The sequence below is a fragment of the Lepidochelys kempii genome, chromosome 4 (assembly GCF_965140265.1).
Source record: "Lepidochelys kempii isolate rLepKem1 chromosome 4, rLepKem1.hap2, whole genome shotgun sequence".
NCBI classification, from domain to species: Eukaryota; Metazoa; Chordata; order Testudines; family Cheloniidae; genus Lepidochelys; species Lepidochelys kempii.
The window spans coordinates 107109248-107128714 of record NC_133259.1 but is presented as its reverse complement, the minus strand read 5'-3'; the positions used below and the strand labels follow the sequence as shown (position 1 = coordinate 107128714).

At 40.2% G+C, this 19467-nt stretch overlaps 2 protein-coding genes across 4 annotated transcripts in view; one reads left to right on the top strand and one right to left on the bottom strand.

Moving 5' to 3' along the window:
* Positions 1 to 18835, bottom strand: part of ADGRA3 (adhesion G protein-coupled receptor A3) — a 118768-nt gene extending 99933 nt beyond the window's left edge. Inside the window, exons 1-2 of one of the 2 annotated variants that reach the window (XM_073342384.1) lie at positions 18272 to 18835; positions 889 to 960 (exon numbers count right to left, since the gene is read on the bottom strand). In XM_073342384.1, the coding sequence (XP_073198485.1) occupies positions 889 to 960; positions 18272 to 18480 (281 nt within the window). In that variant the 5' untranslated portion in view covers positions 18481 to 18835. The remainder of the gene's footprint in view (positions 1 to 888; positions 961 to 18271) is intronic. The other variant, XM_073342386.1, reaches the window with a different exon arrangement.
* LOC140910713 (cytosolic beta-glucosidase-like) overlaps positions 17686 to 19467 on the top strand; it is a 90984-nt gene continuing 89202 nt past the window's right edge. The window contains exon 1 of one of the 2 annotated variants that reach the window (XM_073342389.1): positions 17686 to 17753. Coding sequence is in view for 1 of the 2 variants with exons in the window: in XM_073342387.1 (XP_073198488.1) it covers positions 18639 to 18787 (149 nt within the window). In the remaining variant the exon portion in view is untranslated. Of the gene's footprint in view, positions 17754 to 18402; positions 18788 to 19467 lie in introns of those variants that run through there. The other variant, XM_073342387.1, reaches the window with a different exon arrangement.

The following is a 19467-nucleotide window of genomic DNA, read 5'->3' as shown; positions in this document are numbered from 1 at the left end:
TGTACGTATTTGCGTGGTTTTTTTGGAACGTAGTTCTGCCATAACAGATTCGTCTCCCCAACATGCGATGAGATCCAGTACCTCCCATTCGGACCATGCTGAAGCTCGTCTGCGAATCTGGGACTGCATGGTCGCCTGTGATGGTGGACTGTGCTGATGGTGACCAAACAGGAAATGAAATTCAAAAGTTCCCAGGGCTTTTACTGCCTACCTGGCTAGTGCATTGGGGTTGACAGTGTTGTCCAGAGCGGTCACAAGGGAGCATTCTGGGATAGCTCCCGGAGGCCAATAACGTTGAATTCCATCCACAGTACTTGTAACCCAGAACTGCGATCTCGATCTTAGCGCTACTGCACTTGCCGAGGTGGAGTACAGAAATCGGATTAAAGAGCCCTTTAAATCGAAAAAACTGGTTTGGTTGTGTGGACAGAATCAGTTTGTATTTCGAAGTAACTCGGCTACTTCCGTGTACTGTAGACCAGGCCTAAATAATTTCCCAGAGAGTTTGTCCCAGCACCACTCAGAATGAAATTATAGCTAGTAGTCAGTCTCTATAAAGTGCATGCTGTGGTACTGTAGAGATCATTTTTTGTACTTTCTTATTGTTCCCCCTCCCCCAACTAAATCTCAGAAAATGGCTTTTGCAAAACTCCCTCTGTAGTAACTGTTACTGTAGTTTAACCTTCATAGAGAAAAAGACTATTAAGTACATTGATCGCTCAGTTATCAAATAATTCTTATGCTGAAGCAGACATGGCTACATACTTCCCCCTACAGAAGATCCTATTTAAAGGAGATATATTGTTTTGTACATTTATTTGATACTTAAAATATGAAAACAAAAGATTTAGTGGTGAATAATAATTATTTTCTTAAATAAGTACTTACAATCTTTCAAGAAAACTTAATCCAGAAAAGGAACCATTCTTCAACTCTGATATTTTATTGTTGCTCAGAATCCTGCATACAGAATCAAAAACAAAAGATGTCAGAAGAACAAACCTAACGACATTTGCTGAATTTTATTCTTTGTTCTAAGTACTATGAAAATAATTATTTCTTTTAAAAAGATTGTCTTTTCATCAAGATACAGAAAGAAAAACTTATTGTATAATACCTTTACAGCAAGTATGAAATATATTATAACAGTACCCATAAGCCCCAAGAAACAGGGGGCTCCCCCAGTGCTAGGTACTCTGACGTGAAGCACTTACAAGTTGAGAAGAGTGAAATATGAAGTATTGGGGAAGAGCACACTATCAAAGATCGTAAACATGGACATGTTAAGCCCTTCTGATAGTAGGCTGTATGATTAAGAATTTATAAAATATGTCTTCCTGTGAACGGCTATGAAATGGGGGGAGCATTTGCTCAACAAATATATGATTAATAGTAAGACACTTCAGTGTCTATGGTCTCTGATGAGACTAAAGTGTTTCTTGTGGATAGATAAGGTTGTTACAGAGCTTAGTTTGTCTGGGTATCACTATAGGACAGAGATACGGTCATTTGAGTATTGCTAAGACAGAAAATTCCAATCTTAACGCACACCCGCAAACTGGTGTCAGAACTATATAGTAAACTTTACTGGGTTATTTCCATTTTTAAAAGAGAAATGTAATGTATGTTCCTTGGGCTAGTACCTCGCAACCTTAATTGTTAGCTAACTACATTTTTCATGTGGCTATATAAATGCAGTCAGGGCTTAGATATCACGTTAATAAGTGTTTATACATATACACACAACCCATACACAACTGACAAAAATAAAGGAGGGGGGACGACTGGTCCCACCATTGCCGACTATTACTCGTACACCAAAACAGAGATCTGCTAGATGGTTACATTTCTACTCCATCCCCCACCCATGTTATAGGACAATAAGATGTTAGACAATGAACTCTTGTGCTTACTTTTCAGAAGGAAATTTAGACTAATATTTTTACATTTGTTCAATATCTGAAATTGGACAAGTGTTTTATTACCCTATGGGGAAAACACATTTTACATATTCTACGTAAAGTATTCCCTTCAATTCAAGAATCTCTTTCCTCAAAAGGAATAATAAACAAGCTCTCTGTCTGAATTATTTTCCGCAGGAGTTTTAGTGTTTAAAGCCAGGGATAGGCAACCTATGGCACGTGTGCCGAAGGCGGCACGATAGCTGATTTTCAGTGGCAATTGATAGCCTGCTGGGTGGCTGCTGCACAGGGAATTTACGGGAGCGGGGAGCTGATAGGGGGGCTGCCGGTCCACCCTGGTTCCAAGCCCCCACCAGCTAGCTGCAACAGGCTGCTCTTCCTGCCAGCAGTGGACAAAGCAGGCGGCTGCCAAACGGCATTATAAGGGATCATTGCGCAACTTTAAACGAGCATGTTCCTAATTGATCAGCAATGTAACCACGAAACAATATTAACCAGGACGACTTTAAGTGAGGAGTTACCGTACTGCAGCGGGGGAGGAATAGCTCAGTGGTTTGAGCATTGGCCTGCTAAACGCAGGGTTGTAAATTCAATCCTTGAGGGGGCCATTTAGGGATCTGGGGCAAAAATTGGGGATTGTGGTCCTGCTTTGAGCAGGGGGTTGGACTAGATGACCTCCTGAGGTCCCTTCCAACCCTGATATTCTATTCTATGATTACACCCAGTAGGGAAAGCCATTGAAACTAACATTGGGAAGGACGGTTAAGGAAGTGCCTTTTAAAGTACATTACTGCATGCACCTGCAAAGATTTTACTTTATGAAGGTATTTTAGACTGAGAATAAAAAGGGCACTTTTCTATATCTGTATTAACAATTTTATTTTATATTAAATATATACAGATCTGATATGCTACATAATGTTTTCAATATAGATTTAGAAATATCTTAACAAGTAATAATTTACAGCATGCCTATATGGGTAGAAACACATCTTGCTTGTCAGTGTGAAAGGCCAATCATAGTATTAGCTATCGAACTACAAGTGTTAGGAAGTCATTTTAACTTAATATGTAGTTCTGCAACAAAATTCTTGTTTTTCCAAATAAATGGTTTTCAAAACAGTTCTTGCAGTTCTTGAGTATTTGTAATTTATGAGAATCACGATTATGCCTGATATGTATATTTTCTTTTCCTAGTTTAATTTTAAACATGTTTATCTTTAACCTACAATATTTACTTTCAAAAGTTAAGTTATTTCCACAAATTTTGACATAAAGCAAGCTTAAATAATGTTAGTAAATATTTCTGCCAGGCCAAACTGGAAGTCTCACCAATACAGAGATTGAAAAATCCACTCAACCACAGCAAGCGGATGAGTGCCATCTCATCCTTCAAAAGAATCTAAGCTTTAGTTAAATAATTTCTACCTCTTGTGGTTGCAAAGCTAACTTTCCAAAGGTGAACAGAATGTAAAGTAATGCAGGTCTATCTTCCAAAGTCTGCAGAGCTTCAACAGTACTTCTCAGAACTATCCCAACTGAAGCAGAGTGAAAACTGACCAGTCTTATCCAGTTTCACTGCTGCTCTTTAGAACACTGGGCTTGTAGCAAAACTGGAAAAAAAAAAAATCAGATCAGTTTCACTTTGATGTTGGTTGGAACAGATCTGACTGACACTGGAGGCAAGATCTGGACCTATTCACTGAGAAGGGGATCCAAAAATGCAGGCTCGGGGCGGAGTAAAGTAGCATAAAACTTCTACTGCAGCAGCTAGAAAGCTGAAACAGAGAGTGACCGAAGTGCTCCCAATCACACTGCAACAACCAAGATGACTGAAAGGTAGAATAGCAGAAAACCCCATGCCTTGCAGTTTGGCAGGGTGAAGCAGAGTGAAGAAATGTTATCAGTCCAATAGCTGGGAGAGAGGATTTGAGGTGCAGAAGCAAAGAGAGATGCACCTAACACCAATTGGCTTTTGCATATCAAACAGCAAATGTGTATATGACTCTAGGGACATGGAAGGGTAAGAAAACTACCACTTGAGCATGTTTTTTATCCAGATCTTTGAGATTAAATTTTGGTGCTGCCAGAAGCAAGGTTCAAGCCCACTTCGGGATTTTAACTGTACAATAGCACAGAAAGATCCAAGTCTACCTAAACTACAAAAAACAAACAAGAGAATTTGTTTTACGGGAGAACAAAATCTTCTGGCCTCGTTTTTCTGTGACTGAGCAAGTTGGAAATACTAGTATGGATATTTGACCAACATGCTATTATGAACACAGGACACTCAAGCAAAGTGAGCAAGTTATTGCAGAGCAGATTAACGTCTTGACGTTTAGTTTTCAAAGTTCCTAGCTGGGAAACCAGCTGAAATGAAGCTGAGGAGGAAAACTTTACATTGGAATTGGCTACCACCTATGACTGTTAGGTGAGAAAAAAGCAAGGAATGTTCTGATGCTCCGTATCAACGTTGCCAAATTATGGGGAAAAAATTAACATGCATGAGTGTGGTTTTATCAAAGTGGAGCATAGAATGCAACTCATGTTTTGAGCTCCCATGTATAAATAGTCTTATCTGAAAACACAATATAAAAATAATTCCCCATAAGAAATAATTGCCACTTACCTATATGTCAGACTAAAATAATCACACATGCAGAGGTTGTTTTTCCTAAAACCTGTATGCTAAAGCAAGGCTCTGAAACTGGTATTTTCAGAAAGTCAGTAGACATATGAAGAACAAAGCCAAAGGTAGGTGCTCTATTCTTATTGAAAGTCGATACATAATACACTGACTTTCACGGACTGTAGGGCACCTACTTAAAAAACTTCCCCCTTGACCTCATATTCATCTTATATGTTTGAAATAGATAGTAAGCTCCTTAAGGCAGAGACCTTGTCTTTGTTTTCTGTAAGAACTGTCACAGATACTGATGGCATGCTATAACAACATTATAAAAAAAAAATCAGTCCATCTAACAAATACTTACAACAACTTCAGAAAACTATTGAATTTGGACCTTAAATTTAGTAAGTCCTCAAAATGCCATGTATGAAGCAGTATTACGTTTACAAGAGGTTCCAATGTACATACTGAGAGCCTTTCATTGCATTTACAAAAGTGATGGCCCAGGGTTTCATCTTGCCTATCCAAAAATATTCAGAGCAAGTACCCTCTGGTACTCTAATTCTGTCTTGACTAGAATGTGCACAAATCAGGACGATGAAGGGTTTGGGAGTGGAAAATTCATCAACTTTAATCAGATGAGTTAATAGCCAACACAGCTGGAAGACAGACAAGCACCAACAAAAAAAGCCAACCAAACACAGGTTTTTAATCAAAAGTAAACAAATGGAAAAATATTCAAGTCAAGACTAGCAAAAACAAAAAAAACATTATGATTTGGCTCAGTGGTGAAAAAACCATTTGTACATAATTTGTAACTTTTTATCATCTCAAACCTTAGTGAATGAATTTGTCTCTCTTCCAGAGAGACGAGCCACTCAACATAGAGCAGAAGACACCATGAAACTACTTACTAGAGTTTGAATTAAACTAAATAAAAATTACAAATCCTTTTGTTTGCTGACATTACCTATGAAACAAGAGCCCAAATGTAGAAGCACCTGAATACCTGTTACAGGATAAGTGTCTCTCTGGAGTGTGACGAATGAATTACAACCAATCTGATTTAGTATTTTCTCTGCACGGTCTGTTAGTTGCTCAGCCATAAAGGTTTTAGTACAATCAAAAAGCTAAGGCATTTCATCAGACCTAAAAATGTAATCTTAAAAAATGCAGTTTACAACTTGGTATTAATATATTCAGTCCATACATTATTTGAAGCATTTAGAGATGTGGCATAAGATGACAGAATACCATAAAGACTTCAGCTCAAAGTAAACGGAAGTTATATTTGCTTTTAGAATTCAGAACTATAAATGCACAATGAAATGTATCATTTGGACAACTATTTGTGATCAATAATTCTGCTAAATTATTAACTTAAAATATTAATGTTTTTAGAATAAAAGTAATGTTTAAAATATGCTAACTCACAAAATTATTTTTAGAAATATTATTGGTAAAGTGGGCATCAGCTCTCTTTATGTACCAAATCTCATTTTTCCTTCTTTTAAGCACAGTTCTATTCTAAAAAGTGACTATAAAAATCAACATTTTGTATTGTATGTGGATGTCAAGGATTTCCATAACACATTTACTCAGTTTACAAAAAAAACAAAAAACAAGCACCAGGATTGCAAACTCAGCCAGGCTTTGTTCTTTCTTTTTAATGTGCCTTGTCACTAATAATAAAGTATCTGCCCACATTTATAACTGGGTAACTCCACTGGGCCTGCAATTACAACTTGGATAACAATAAATTTTCAATAGAATTAGCAAGAACAGAATCCAACTCATTCTCCCATCCTTGTGCTGACTTGGTAGTACTAGCAAGAGTAGAAGAGGCCGTTTCCACAATGCAATATAAAAGTGGTACAACTATCATTTTTTTCATGACAAAGCAATAAAAATTAAACTATTTTTCGCTTTAGGAAACTACAATAAAATGTCTGGCACCAGAAAAAAAAAGTTATTCATACTGTACAACTAATCTTAGCCATACAAGTATGTTTTAAATAATTAATATAATTAATAATATAATTAAATAATTAAGTATCAAAAATAGGAATTTAAAGTTAAATTTCAACTCTGCTAATATAACTCTTATAGTACAAGTGAGATACACAAGTATCTTAAAAGCCTACATAAAAATAAACACCTCAATACTGCTGCAAAAAGTTTCTGAATACGTTCGTTTAAAAAACATGCAAATAATTGAGGTTATTGGGCTCAATAATGAATGATCCACTAAAACAACTCAAGCCAGGAAGGTATACTCTGGGGGCTAGGAAGTCTGCTACCAGCAAAAAAAAAAAAAAATCAGAGTAAAGTCACTATTTGATCTGTACAACCAAGAAAAATGTTTTCTGCTGAAAACAGTAAACATACAAAAAGCCAAATACTCTTTCTAAAGCTTATTTTGGAAAAGTTGTGATTTACACAAGGATATAAACCCAATATTTTCAGACTCCTAGCATTTTGTCTTGTAATGAATTACTGTCAAAGGCAAAAAAGAGTAAATTAGTTACTGTGCAGAACATGTATAGTACTTGGTTAACCGTGGACCTTTTTTCATATGAAAGAAAACCACCACAAGAGCTGTTATTACTGAATCTTTGCAACAACTCTCCAAAGGTAGGCGGTATTTTTTTCCTATCTTTTTTACAAATGGGGAAAATGAGAAGTGGCCTTTTCTATACTGGAAGTTTGCAGCAGATAAACTGAATTGATTTTGAAATCCATCTAGTCAAAAAAAGTCCAAACTCTTCATGTACACAAATTTAAGCAGCCCAAAACCCTGCTGATACTGATTTAGCTTGAATTAAACAAAATCAATAATACATACAAAAAAACTACCTTAAAAGAACATCATTCATGTTGCAAAGTAAAGTATTCAGAAGTTAAGAAATACCAGAATCAAGGTTTTCTGTGCAACTTTAAATTAGATCCCCTTGTGTACATGCATTATGATAATCTTTAATTACATGATCACATCTTTTTCCACAGGCCGCCTGATTTAGTCAGTGTACAGGATTGACACTTAATGAGCAACTATTCAATATTTTGTTTTCTCCTCGCTGTTCAGTATGTGTCCCCATGCCTTATTTACTACACACTATTCAAACCACTCTCTGAAGAATGAATTAATTTACTATATGATCTCAAAAGCCCACAAGGAAAGTACAGACATACTACCAATGTGTGAACTTAGAACAGTGGAGATACGCGAGCTAATTTATTTTTTTGTTTTTGTTACCCCTTAAAACTAGAGCTTGGAGTTCAGGAGACTATTACATCAAACTATTTAGTCAGACGACCAAAGTACAATATGAAAAAGCCTTTTCTGTGTTTAATATTATTAAATCACCTCATAACAAACTAAGAGTCTGATCCTGTAAATCCTCACTCATCCAGGTAGAACCCTTGACTTCAGTGGAACTAAATTAAATCCTGATTAAGGAATATTGAAGTGTGTAAAGGTTTGCAGGATCTTAATGTTTGCATACCTTAATCAGTAAAACATAGTGTTATGCTCATTTTAAGTTTAAAGTTATATATTTATTTCTTCAGTTGTTTATGAAACAAAATTCCTGTGCCAAAAACAGACCACTGGTCTACCTAGTTCAGTATCTTGTCTTCGGCAATGACCCTATCCCCATTTTTTCAGAAAAATGCAAAAAACCACCCTGTTTGCTGTTAAATACCATTTTATGGGTAGGGTAGAAAATGCTCCTCTCTGATGCCAGTTGCCTAAAATCCTATTTATGCCTTGAAGTAGTAGTACTGATATGCACTGTAACTTTTTAATCCACACCTAGTTTCGCTGCTTCCTTCATGTAAGTACCTAATACATTAAAAAAACAACAACAGTAAAGTTCTTTTTCATTGTTTGCAATACTCTTTAAATGTTAAACTACTGGAAAAAGATTAACTCAGGTCATGTCTTCACTTGGGAAACAAGCAAAAAAAAAAAGTGTTCTTTTTTTAGCACCGGATAACTAACGTGCATTAGCTATCCCTCTGTAAAGTCCTATCAGAGACAAGCACTGTAGTTTTTATGGAAATTAGCTAGGTGAAGTCAACCACAGGTGGGGATATAGCATCAACCTTACCTAACTAGCTCACAGTAAAATCTACAGGTGGTCTGATACCATTAGGATTTTACAATGGGATAGCTAATATACTTCAGTCATCCTGTGGTAAAAATAGCACACACACACAGCCCCTACCCCTACCTTTTTTGGCGCAGTGAAAACAAAACAGCAGATTTGATCTAGCCCATCTGATGCATTTGAGTGGCCCATGTGACAAATTTAGATCTTACAGAATCTAAGCTTTCATTATATTAAAAAAGTCTAGCCCCTGTGACTGCAAAGATAACCTTTCAAATGTGAACAAAGGGCAGACAGCCTGAAAAGAGAGGTGTGAACTTCTCTGTCCTTTATTAGTGGGGCATGAAATCTAGTTACACTTTTAAAATGTTGGCTTTAACTATTTAATTGCTTATTTTAGTGTATGGAATGGCGGCGTACTACAAATTGGGAATTACTATAGGGAAGCAATTACACAGCGAGAACAGACAGTACAATGAAAGAGAAGCAAAGCTTTGTTATTTAACAAAGCACAGAAATTCAAGTAGCAACAAGTACAAGTATTTGAAACAATTACATACAAAATAAAATCATAACACACATTCTAGATCTTATACTTAATTAACAAAATACTCTCTTGTCTTCTAGAGTATCACCCAAAATCCTTGCAGCACTTTACAGCCAGGTTGCCTGTGATCTTCATTTCATGAGACAAACATACTGTCAGTTTGCCTCCTTGGTGAAGGATCCCACGTGTTTCTTTGCACCCCAGCATATACCATAACAATCCTTTGTCTCTATTCATAGAGGAGGACATCTCCCTTCCCCCGTCTGTTTCCTCTCGTGCAGATTTCATTCCGCTCCTACCTCCCTATACAAATATGGAGACATTTTGGGGCATATGATACACAGTACACAAATTACCAGACAGGGAGATAAGCATCTGTTACATCCTGAGTGAAAGAAATATTTCCAAGGTATGTCATCTCCCAGTGACCTGTCTTAACTCCAAGACCTCAAGAACCTAATTTTCAGTATAGGGATATAGTGCTCAAAACAGTCCACTACGGAGTTCCATTGCACTCATGTGGGAGAGTTAGCTTGGTTCCTCACACTTTTTTCAGAGCAGCTGCTGCAAAGTGGCTGCTACGGAAGTCAACTGTGTGTGTTTAGTGGCTGTGTAGACATATCCATAGACACTAAAGCTCAGGGTTCCCTGACACAGGTCAGTTGATGCAAGTCCCACTAACCCTAGGCTTACATTGCTCTGTAATCACAGCGATAGAGAACAAACCAGCCTACTACTGCTACAAGTTATTAGCTCAAGCAGTCAAGCACCATACTGTGGATTTAAAGGTTCCAACTGTGCTAATGATGAGATGGAATTTATTTTTTCCTATCTTAATAAAAGTTCAGGAAGTTGCATAAAAAAATCCTTCACTGAAAGAATGTTAAGGGTGCAAAGTCAAGCATGGGAAACCTTAATTCTGGTATTTCTTAACTTTTGAGTACTAGTGGACTTTACAAGTGTAATGTTCTTGTTCTTTTAATGTAGCCCTCTGTTTATATTTACATGCAAACAATATAAATAAATTTAATTTCAATTTTCACTAAAAACAGATTGAAATGGCTACATTTTACAGACATACAAAGACTTCAGTTCTAATTTACGTGCAAGTCAACAACATTACCTATAGTGCAACAAGTCTTCATAATACAGAAAACTGAAAAAAAAATCAAAGACATTTAACTGCCCTTTGGAAATTGACGAGGTACCATGTATAAATTCATACACAATTTTGCCAACCCGCATCAAATACATCAAGTTTATAAATAAAGGATTGGAGGCAGGTGGGAGAGGGTTGACAAATGTGAACTACATTCATTCAAGCCCCTGGGCATCTCAAAGGAGTTTACCTATTTCAGAAGAGATCTTAATATTCTCCTGAACAATTCATCTGTTCCAAGGAGTAAGTTCAGTCATGTAATTCAAGTTCCAGTGCTGACATGAGGTAAAAGAACCCCACAGCTCATAGTCTAACAGCTATGAATTTACTTCAGTGCTGATGAAGAGAAATTCTGTCAGCAGATACGTATTTTTACAATATGCATGGGACTTAAAACTGCAAATTTTATTTAAAGCCTGTTTTCAATATGACCCTAACATTACTGATTATCATCTTTTGTACCAAAACTAAGGCCCAACCATGAAATCAGCTCAGTGAACGATCAGTGCCTCAATTTGTATCATACCTTGACTGTGTAAACAATTCCATCTCAAGTCTATACAATTTGTCTTTTTGTTTTTTAATAGAAGCGGTCTCTCTGATATATCTAGATCAGTGTTTTTCAAACCGTGGGTAGCGGCATGTAAGGCACTGGGTTGCCTTCCTCCGGTCAGCACCGCCAACCGGGACATTAAAAGTCCCGTCGGCGGTGCTGCCCAGCTAAGATAGGCTAGTGCCTACTTTTTCTGACACCGTGCTGCGCCCTGGAAGCGGCCAGCAGCGGGTCCAGCTTCTAGGCAGGGGGCCAAGTGGCTCCGCGCACTGCCCCCACCCTGAGCACCGGCTCCACACCCCCATTGGCCAGAAACTATTGAATTGGAGCTGGGGGGGGGGGAGGCGCCTGTGGGCAAGAGTCATGCAAAGCCGCTTGCGCACCTCCGCCTAGGAGCCGGATCTGTTGCTGGCCGCTTCCAGGGCGCAGCGTGATCTGCAGTACCAGGACAGGCGGGAAGCCTGCCTCTGCACCCTGGCTGCACCGCTGACTGGAAGCCGCCGGAGGTAAGTCCGTGCCCCAACCCGCAGGCCCCAATCCCGTGCGCCAGCCCAGAGCCTCCCCAAACCTGGAACCCCTTCCTGTACCCCAAACCCCTTATCCCTGGCCCCACCCCAGAGCCTGCACCCCCAGCCCAGAGCCCTGACCACCTCCTGCACTCCACCCCTTGCCCCAGCCCTGAGCCACCTCCCACAACCTGAACCCCTCATTTCCAGCCCCACCCTGCAGCCCTCACCCCAACCCTCTGCCCGCCTGCCCTCCAAACCCCTCAACCTCAGCTCCGTTGGGTCGCAGGAATCAACAATTTTCTTCAACTGGGTCCCCGGAAAAAGAAGTTTGAAAACCACTGATCTAGATTACAATTTGTGTAATTTGAGTTAACCGGTAACCAACTGAAGTTAACCAGCACCTTTGTAAATGCTAATCCAGACACTCAACTCAAGTTACAATACGGCCATAAACTAGTCTAGACATACCCTTTCTTCTCTCCTGGACTTTTTCTGTTTCAGATTATCTTTTTAAGGGGGAAGTGCAAAATTGAAAAAAAGAGAAAACGGGTTTGTTTTACAGGACATCAGTTTAAAACATCTAGCCAGGCAGTTAGAAAGAACAGGAGTACTTGTGGCACCTTAGAGGCTAACAAATTTATTAGAGCATAAGCCTTCATGGGCTACAGCCCACTTCGTCGGATGCACAGAATGGAACATATAGTAAGAAGTTACATATATACATACAGAGAAGTTGGAAGTTGCCATACAAACTGTGAGAGGCTAATTAGTTAAAATGAGCTATTATCAGCAGGGGAAAAAAACTTAGTTGTCTTTCTAGACTCCAACTAAAAAATTAAACTCAAATTAATATTCCTGAAACATTATGAAGAACGACTGTACAATTGTTTATTACCCTTTGGAATTGTCACAGGAGAAAGAATGGATGTCAGCGCCCCTGATTAGTTGAATGAATTTGCCAACCCTGCCAACATCTGCAACAGCTACTACCAAACTAAGGAGAAGGAAGAAATATGAAAGAGCCTGATCAATAGCCATAAATGGACTTCATCCTTCATTCTCCCCTCCATTTTTTGCCTGCCTTGTACCCAAGTCAACTATAGTAAATGGTTTCAAGAGAAATGTTTATTAATTGAATTGTGACAAGTTACACACTATGGGCTGCACTGAAGTCAATGGAAGTTTTGCCATTAACTTCAATGAGGTCAGGGTTTCATTCAGTGCTTTTGATCTCCCTTAGTGAGTCCTTCCCCATCCCTGAGAAAAACAAAAAACAAAACAGCAACTTAGCATTACCGTAAAAAGAGTTTAGAGTAAAATAAAAGCTACTATGCAGCTTTTTTCATCTAGTTAAAATGAAGCCCATCTACATCAGAGTGACCAATTTTCAATCATTTATCTCTCTGGCAATCCCCTAATCCAGGGGTTTTCAACCTTTTTCTTTTTGAGCCCCCCCACAACATGTTATAAAAATTCCCCGGCCCACCTGTGCCACAACAACTGTTTTTCTCCATATTCAGTAGATTAAAAGCCAGGGTTGGCATTCGGGGATAGCAAGCAGGGCAAGGGCTTGCGGCCTGACACCACAGGTGGCTCTGCTAAGTTAAATTGCTCAGGCTTTGATTTCAACCCTGAGTGGCTGGGCTTGGGCTTCAGCTTTCTTCCCGGGGCCCAAGTGAGTCTAACAGCCGCCCCTGCTCTCTGGTTTGTTTTGGCAGACCCCCTGAAACCTGCTTGCGGGTCCCCAGGGGGCTCTACACCTGCCCTTAAGCCCCCAGGCCAGTTTTTGTGGTTTTAAAACCCTTTAATTTTTTTTAAAAAATCCTTCGTCCTCTCTTGTCATGTGAAAGACCAACACAAACAGCAAGGAAAAGCAATTGACTATACAGAGAAAACGGTGAAACTACTAAAAAAACACAAAGAGTTCTCAAATGCACAAAGCACAGAAACTGAAAAGAAAGAACGAAATAAAACTTCTCTAATCTGTTAGTGATCTTACTTCTCTTCAAAACAAGTATAAAATTTCAAAGGTAACTATTATTTTTAAATGTACTGTTTCCCCCTTTAAGTTAATCTTGAAAACAGCAAGGAAGAGGTTATTTACTCTAATTTACCATTGCTTTTTATGACAAAGTTAAATTATACAACACCTGCAAACACACTTTCACAGGTTTTGCTGAGTTGACATGCTTCTTATTCTAAGCCCATTTGGACGTGATGCCTTAGTCCTGTTGCATGATAACTGAAGATAAGAATTATAAACCCAGTAAATTCTGAACATATGTAAGAGAGCGGGAAACAAATAAAACAAAAACAGCTGATCTTATGGTTCTTACCCAACCCATAACAAAGAAAAATATATGGGGTGCACTCCACCTTTTCTCTTATTTTTGGCCTTTATGTTTCTACAAAGAAAGATTTTTTTTCTGCTGTATTTTATTTTGAAGATACCAGGAATGTCAAGTTATATTTTCTGGTTTTGCTGTAGAACTTGAAGATTTTTAAGGATGTGGTATATAATGAATCGTATAGAGAAGGTAGAATTACTATAAATATTTGATCTTTCTCATAACAGGAGTAAGGGAAAATTCAGTGAAACTGAAAAGCAGCAAGTTTAACACACGGTTAGCCTGTGGAATGCCATACATCATGGAGGCAAAGAGCTTACCATGATTCAAAGAAGGATTGGCTATACAGATAAGAACAGAGACAGAATAGCAAAGATTTAAAAAAAACAAGCAAAATTAATAAATCAAGGGTCTGGAAGAGATAAATCCACATGCTTCAAGACATAAACCAGCTCCTAACTAGTGGGGTTGGGAAGAAACTTTCTTTGTGGGTAGGTCACTCCATAACTCTCTACTTGAGTACTTTCCTCTGATAGTGGCTAAAACAGAATACTGAACTAGATGGACCACTGATCGAGACCATTCTGGCAAATTCTATGTTCTTAAAATATTGCTTCCTCTCTCACTGGCTTGGTGCATCTGATGTCATAATCCTACTAGGTTCCCTGTCATAATCCTGCTTTTCCTGGAAGACTTGACAGACTAGACTTGAATTTCTAATAAAAAAATGTAAAGGCCTTTTTGGGTCTTATATTAAACATGCTTAGGCTTGGAAGTGTTAGATTTTATCAGTAAACGTTGGTGAACACCAGTTTCATCATATGCACCCAATCTGATGAAAAATATTCCATCAATAATAAAAATTTACAGATAGGCAAAGTAAAAAAAGGTTCCTTGAAAACTTCTTTGATGTGGTCATTAACACTCCCATAATTTCCTGCTACTGTGAAAATTTAAATTGATACAAATAAAAGTATATTTTAAACATTTATATTATCCGTCAAAATAATAAAAAAATAAAAACTGATTTCTGACAAGCCTATACGTAATAAAGAAGTGAAAAAGGACACAAACCTTCCTCCTCCCTTTTGTAAGTCTCTCATAAGTAGAATTAAAGTTTACAGAATAATACAACAAAGTTTCTCTTTCATCTAGATTCCTGTTGGATTTTTTCAGTACAAAGAATCAATGAGCAGTTTTGTCCCAAATCACAAGGAGGAACCTTCCATTAAGTTTTCTCCTATCAATCCAGACGATGAACTATTAAGTGATATGTTAGCTTTAAAATATGCTACTTGCCAGCAAAATATGTTCAAATCCTAAGCAATTACTAATCCAACCTGATAACGATGCAGGTGAGAGTTCTATGGCACAATTTCCAGCATCCATGGTGCTTAACAATGTACTTCAGAAGCCTTCAGTACCTTTATTATCTATAACGTTCTTCATGTACACCATTGGTAAACTCAATAAAGGAACAGACCTCTCAAAAAATATGGGGGGTCATAAATGACAACACAAGGTTCTAAATCTTTCAAAAAGTATATTCCATAACAGAATATGGTGGCAACTGTCTTATAGAAAATGTGTTGAATTCAAAAACAAGTCACAGATTTTTAAATATTTATCTTTTCCAGCTTCAGAGCACTGTTATACATTAGTCCTCACAACATATTTGTGTAGTAGATATTATCTTAATTTTAGAAATAGACAAGCTATGGAAAGCCAAGTTTTTTCCTTACACTGTATCTATTTAAAGATATGTGATAAAAATGCAATCTACAAAGACTAGCGTATACATGAAATAGAGGGAAAATATGATCAGAGAGAAAAAGCAACTTTCAACAGGAATTATAAACCTCAATCCAACTAAAAACAAAAGTAATTTACAAAGTTTTCTATTTACATACATTGACTAATGAAGAAATTCTGCATGACAAAATAAATCAAGTAATTCTTCTCAACTGTATGTGTGTGTACGTAGTGTCTGTCAGTTCCACGATGACATTATCATGCTCTCTTCTTTTTCTGTCTTCTGAACTACTTAAGGCCCTAAAACTGTGATAGTAGTAAACCATACTTGAAAATGTACCTGACATCTACTTGCCAGAGGTAGATATGAAAGAAAGAAATATGTTCACCCTCAAGACCTGGAGTAGCACCTTGGCGAGAAGCCCAACCCCTTCTCAATGCAAGCAGATGGATCTGAGGATCTCTGCCATGGTGCTGTATCTGGATCCTGCTTCGGAACTATTTTTCACATCTGTCTCTGGTTAGTAGGTGCTAGATGAACGTGTAGCTCCAGTAGCCTCTAGCTGCTGAAAAGGAGAAGGACTGTTTTGTTTCTTCTCTCCCTCCCACCCCAGAGCTTCTTAGTGGTTTCCAATACTTTACACCTCCCCATCCTCCCATTTTGTTTGTTTCCTTCCTTCCTTCCCCCTTTTCCCATAGTTGTAGTTCATGCCTCTGCTGCTGATAGCTTTCCAGAAGCAGTAACACTGTGACATTGACAGCATACTTAAAAATATCACTGCTGTCCATGTCCTTCTGAATAACAGAGGTGAAACTGACCAGATTCCTGTTAGTTTCATGCTGCTACTACTGGGCAAAGCTATGAGTGTTGGTACTTAAGTGGTCTATCTGCACTCAGAGGAAAATATATCATTACATTCATTTTTTTAAATTAAAAGTTAAATTCTGCAGAAACTGATGGCTTAGGACTCCATGTTTGCTAGGAAAGATTTCCACTTGCTATCAGAGAGTGGATTTTTCAAAGTTCTAGCAGAAGATATAACTATATCAATTTCCAACTATATTTTCATGGACTTCTTGATATCATATCCATTTTGAGCTCACTCACATAATGCAACATGATGCTTGCATCCCTTTTGCTACAGTAAATCTGACTTGCCTTGGAATGAGAACATTTCCCTATTCTCCAAGGGCTATACTTCAAACCCAAGAACCATCTACGCCCTAATGCTACAGACACTTATAAATGTGAGTTGTCCACCTGACTTCAGTGGGACTAGTTCACATGCATAGAGCATATGTAAGTATATGCTGGGCCTTACATTCTAATAATTCCAAAACCATGTTATTCTATCCAAGCTACAACAGCTGCGGATTCATTGCTTCCAGACAACAGTATCTGGTGTAGATGGATTTTATACAATATCAAACTAAGACTTCAAGAAAATCAGAATGATAAAAATGGTTCTCTCTTTTTTTTTTTTAAACTGGCTTAATATTAGGCCATTCATTTTCATTTAATTTCTACTATTAAAAAATGTAAGCATATAGTGCCATCTACTTGTTAAACTTCTAGCAGACTTGTTTATATTTAGGATAAATCTGAAGTTGTGGGCCTTCAAGTTTTGATTTTGTTTTTTGTTCAAAGTTGAATAAAATACTTAGCACTCAGTGCTTTTTCCTCCAACAATCTCAAATATAATAACTGACATTTTTAGGCTATGCTTTTTCTTTGGCTGTAAGTCTCGGTTAAATTAAAAAATCAAGCCAAGTATGAAAAGAAAACACACTAATAGTATTAAACATGTTTTCTTTAGCATGCACACTACAACTTAAAAAAAATGTTCAATGACTCGATACTAGCAGTAATCTTTAAACTAACACCTAAATCAAATATCATATTCTTGTTCTAGAAAAAAAGACAAAACAAAGGATTTTTTTTCCAGACATTAAACTCTAGCACTGAAAACAGTAGGAAGTCTTTTCCACACATCTTCCACCACAGAAACAAGTTCTCAACTAGAACTACCGGAATGGGGATTAATAAGTACCCAAGTGTGGGTTCACCCTTTTTCCAGGAAGTCTTCCCAGCATATTTGTCTAGTTAGTAGCTGGCCCTTTAAATTTGTGAGGGCGGGACACCCAACTGCAGCCCAGCCCCTAAGTGCTAGTTCACATCCAGTTGCTCTAGTCTAGACTGTCTCCACACTCCCTCCTAGCTGGTGAGTAACCTTAGCCTCTGTTTTCCTTTTGATTTATTCCTGAGATGATGATACATCCCGAGAGAGATGCTCTACTCTTGTAAAATGCACAACCTACATTAGCTCGAGGTTTCTCTTTTCCTTAAAAGCCACCACCAGCGCCAGGAAACTAAACATAGAGCATAAATATTAGAAATAAAACTAGATAATAAAGAGCCTGGAGGGATCCCAAAACAAAAGGTGCTCCTCTGCACCACCTCCCAAGTGGGCGTGTTTTCCTGGCCGCAGTCACCATCAGCTACATGCTCGGTGGGGCTGGGGGCAATGGCTGGGCAGGAGTAGACTCGCCTTTGGTCGCTTCTCCCCGCACACGTTGCGCTAAGGCCGATGGCAGGCGCTTAACGCGGTACTTGGCAGGGCAGCCCCCTGTCCCAGCGCAGCCCTGCAGACGGGGGCGGGCCCGCGTCCCGCAGGCAAAAACTGCCTGGAGCGGGGTGCGCCTACCCGGAGGGACCCGTCCCGTCCCCCCCGGTACTTACAGGGTGACCGTCCTGTTGGGCAGCGCGTCGGGCGGCAGGACTCGGGCGAGCTCCAGGCTGCTGCAGACCACCTTCCCCTCGGCCGGGGACCTGCCGGGGCTCCTGGGGCGGCCGTCCTGCTTGCATCCCGGGGGCAGCGAGGCGCCGCCGCCGAGCAAGAGCAGCGCGGGCAGCAGCCAGGACGAGGGGCAGCGGCCCGGGCGCGGCATGGCGGGGAGCGCAGCGCCCGTTCGGGGGGACTCCGAAGGCGCCGCGGGAGGAGGAGGAGTCTCCGGGCCGGGAGTCGCTGTTCCCCGTGGCCTAGAGCAGCCGTGAGCGCCCCGGGGGCGGGGCCGGCGGCGGCGTTTGTGTTGCTAGCGCCGCCGCCATGTGGTGCTGGAAGGCGGCGGGCTGGAGCCGCGGCCGCCGCTTCTCCCCTCGCTTTACGGGGCGTCGAGTAGCTCCCACCGCGCCTGCTCCAGGGCCCGAGCCGGGAATGACAGCGCCGCCCTCAGCCGACGCCGCGGCAGCCCAACGGTCCAGCAGCGCTGTTCCTCGGGGGGGTCTCGCGCTCGCGGCCAACGCGCAGGCGCCTGGTAGTTGCTGCGCAGGCGCGCTTGCTCGTCGGAAGCCCCGAGCGCTCCTTGCGTTGGGGCTGCAGCGCTGGCGGGGTGGCCAGGGTAGGGGCTGTGGGGTCGCTGGCAGCTGGGGGCGCCCGCGTTGCCCCGGCGGATCTGTAGTTCGGAGCGGCACCCAGGGCATCGTGCCTACGCCTTCCTGGTATATGCTGCCTCCCTGTCCTTGCTGACCAGCGCAGCTCCTCAGGGCCCTCTGCGGGGGAGCGCTATTGCCCCAGAGCAGAGGGCGCGGGACCTGCCGGAGCTCAACTGCGCGCAGTGTGGGGCAGAGTTAAGGGGGGGAAATCGCAAGGTTGTGACTCCCAATCCTGTGTTCCAACTCAAAAACTTTCCTTCCTCCCCAGGCCTGGCATCACCCCCTGCATTTGTCAATTCCTTACTGCTTTAGATTAAGATGAACTGTCTCTGGGGTCCTAAAGTAACCTTGAACAATTAAACCCTTCCACGTGCTCAGGGCAGTGAGAGAGAATCAGCTCACTTCTCTTTTCAGGGGGATTGCAGAGATTGGTTTTCATTCTCAGCCCTATCTATGCTTCCAGCAGTGCAGCTGCACCATTGTTTGTACAAGCGCTATCCCTG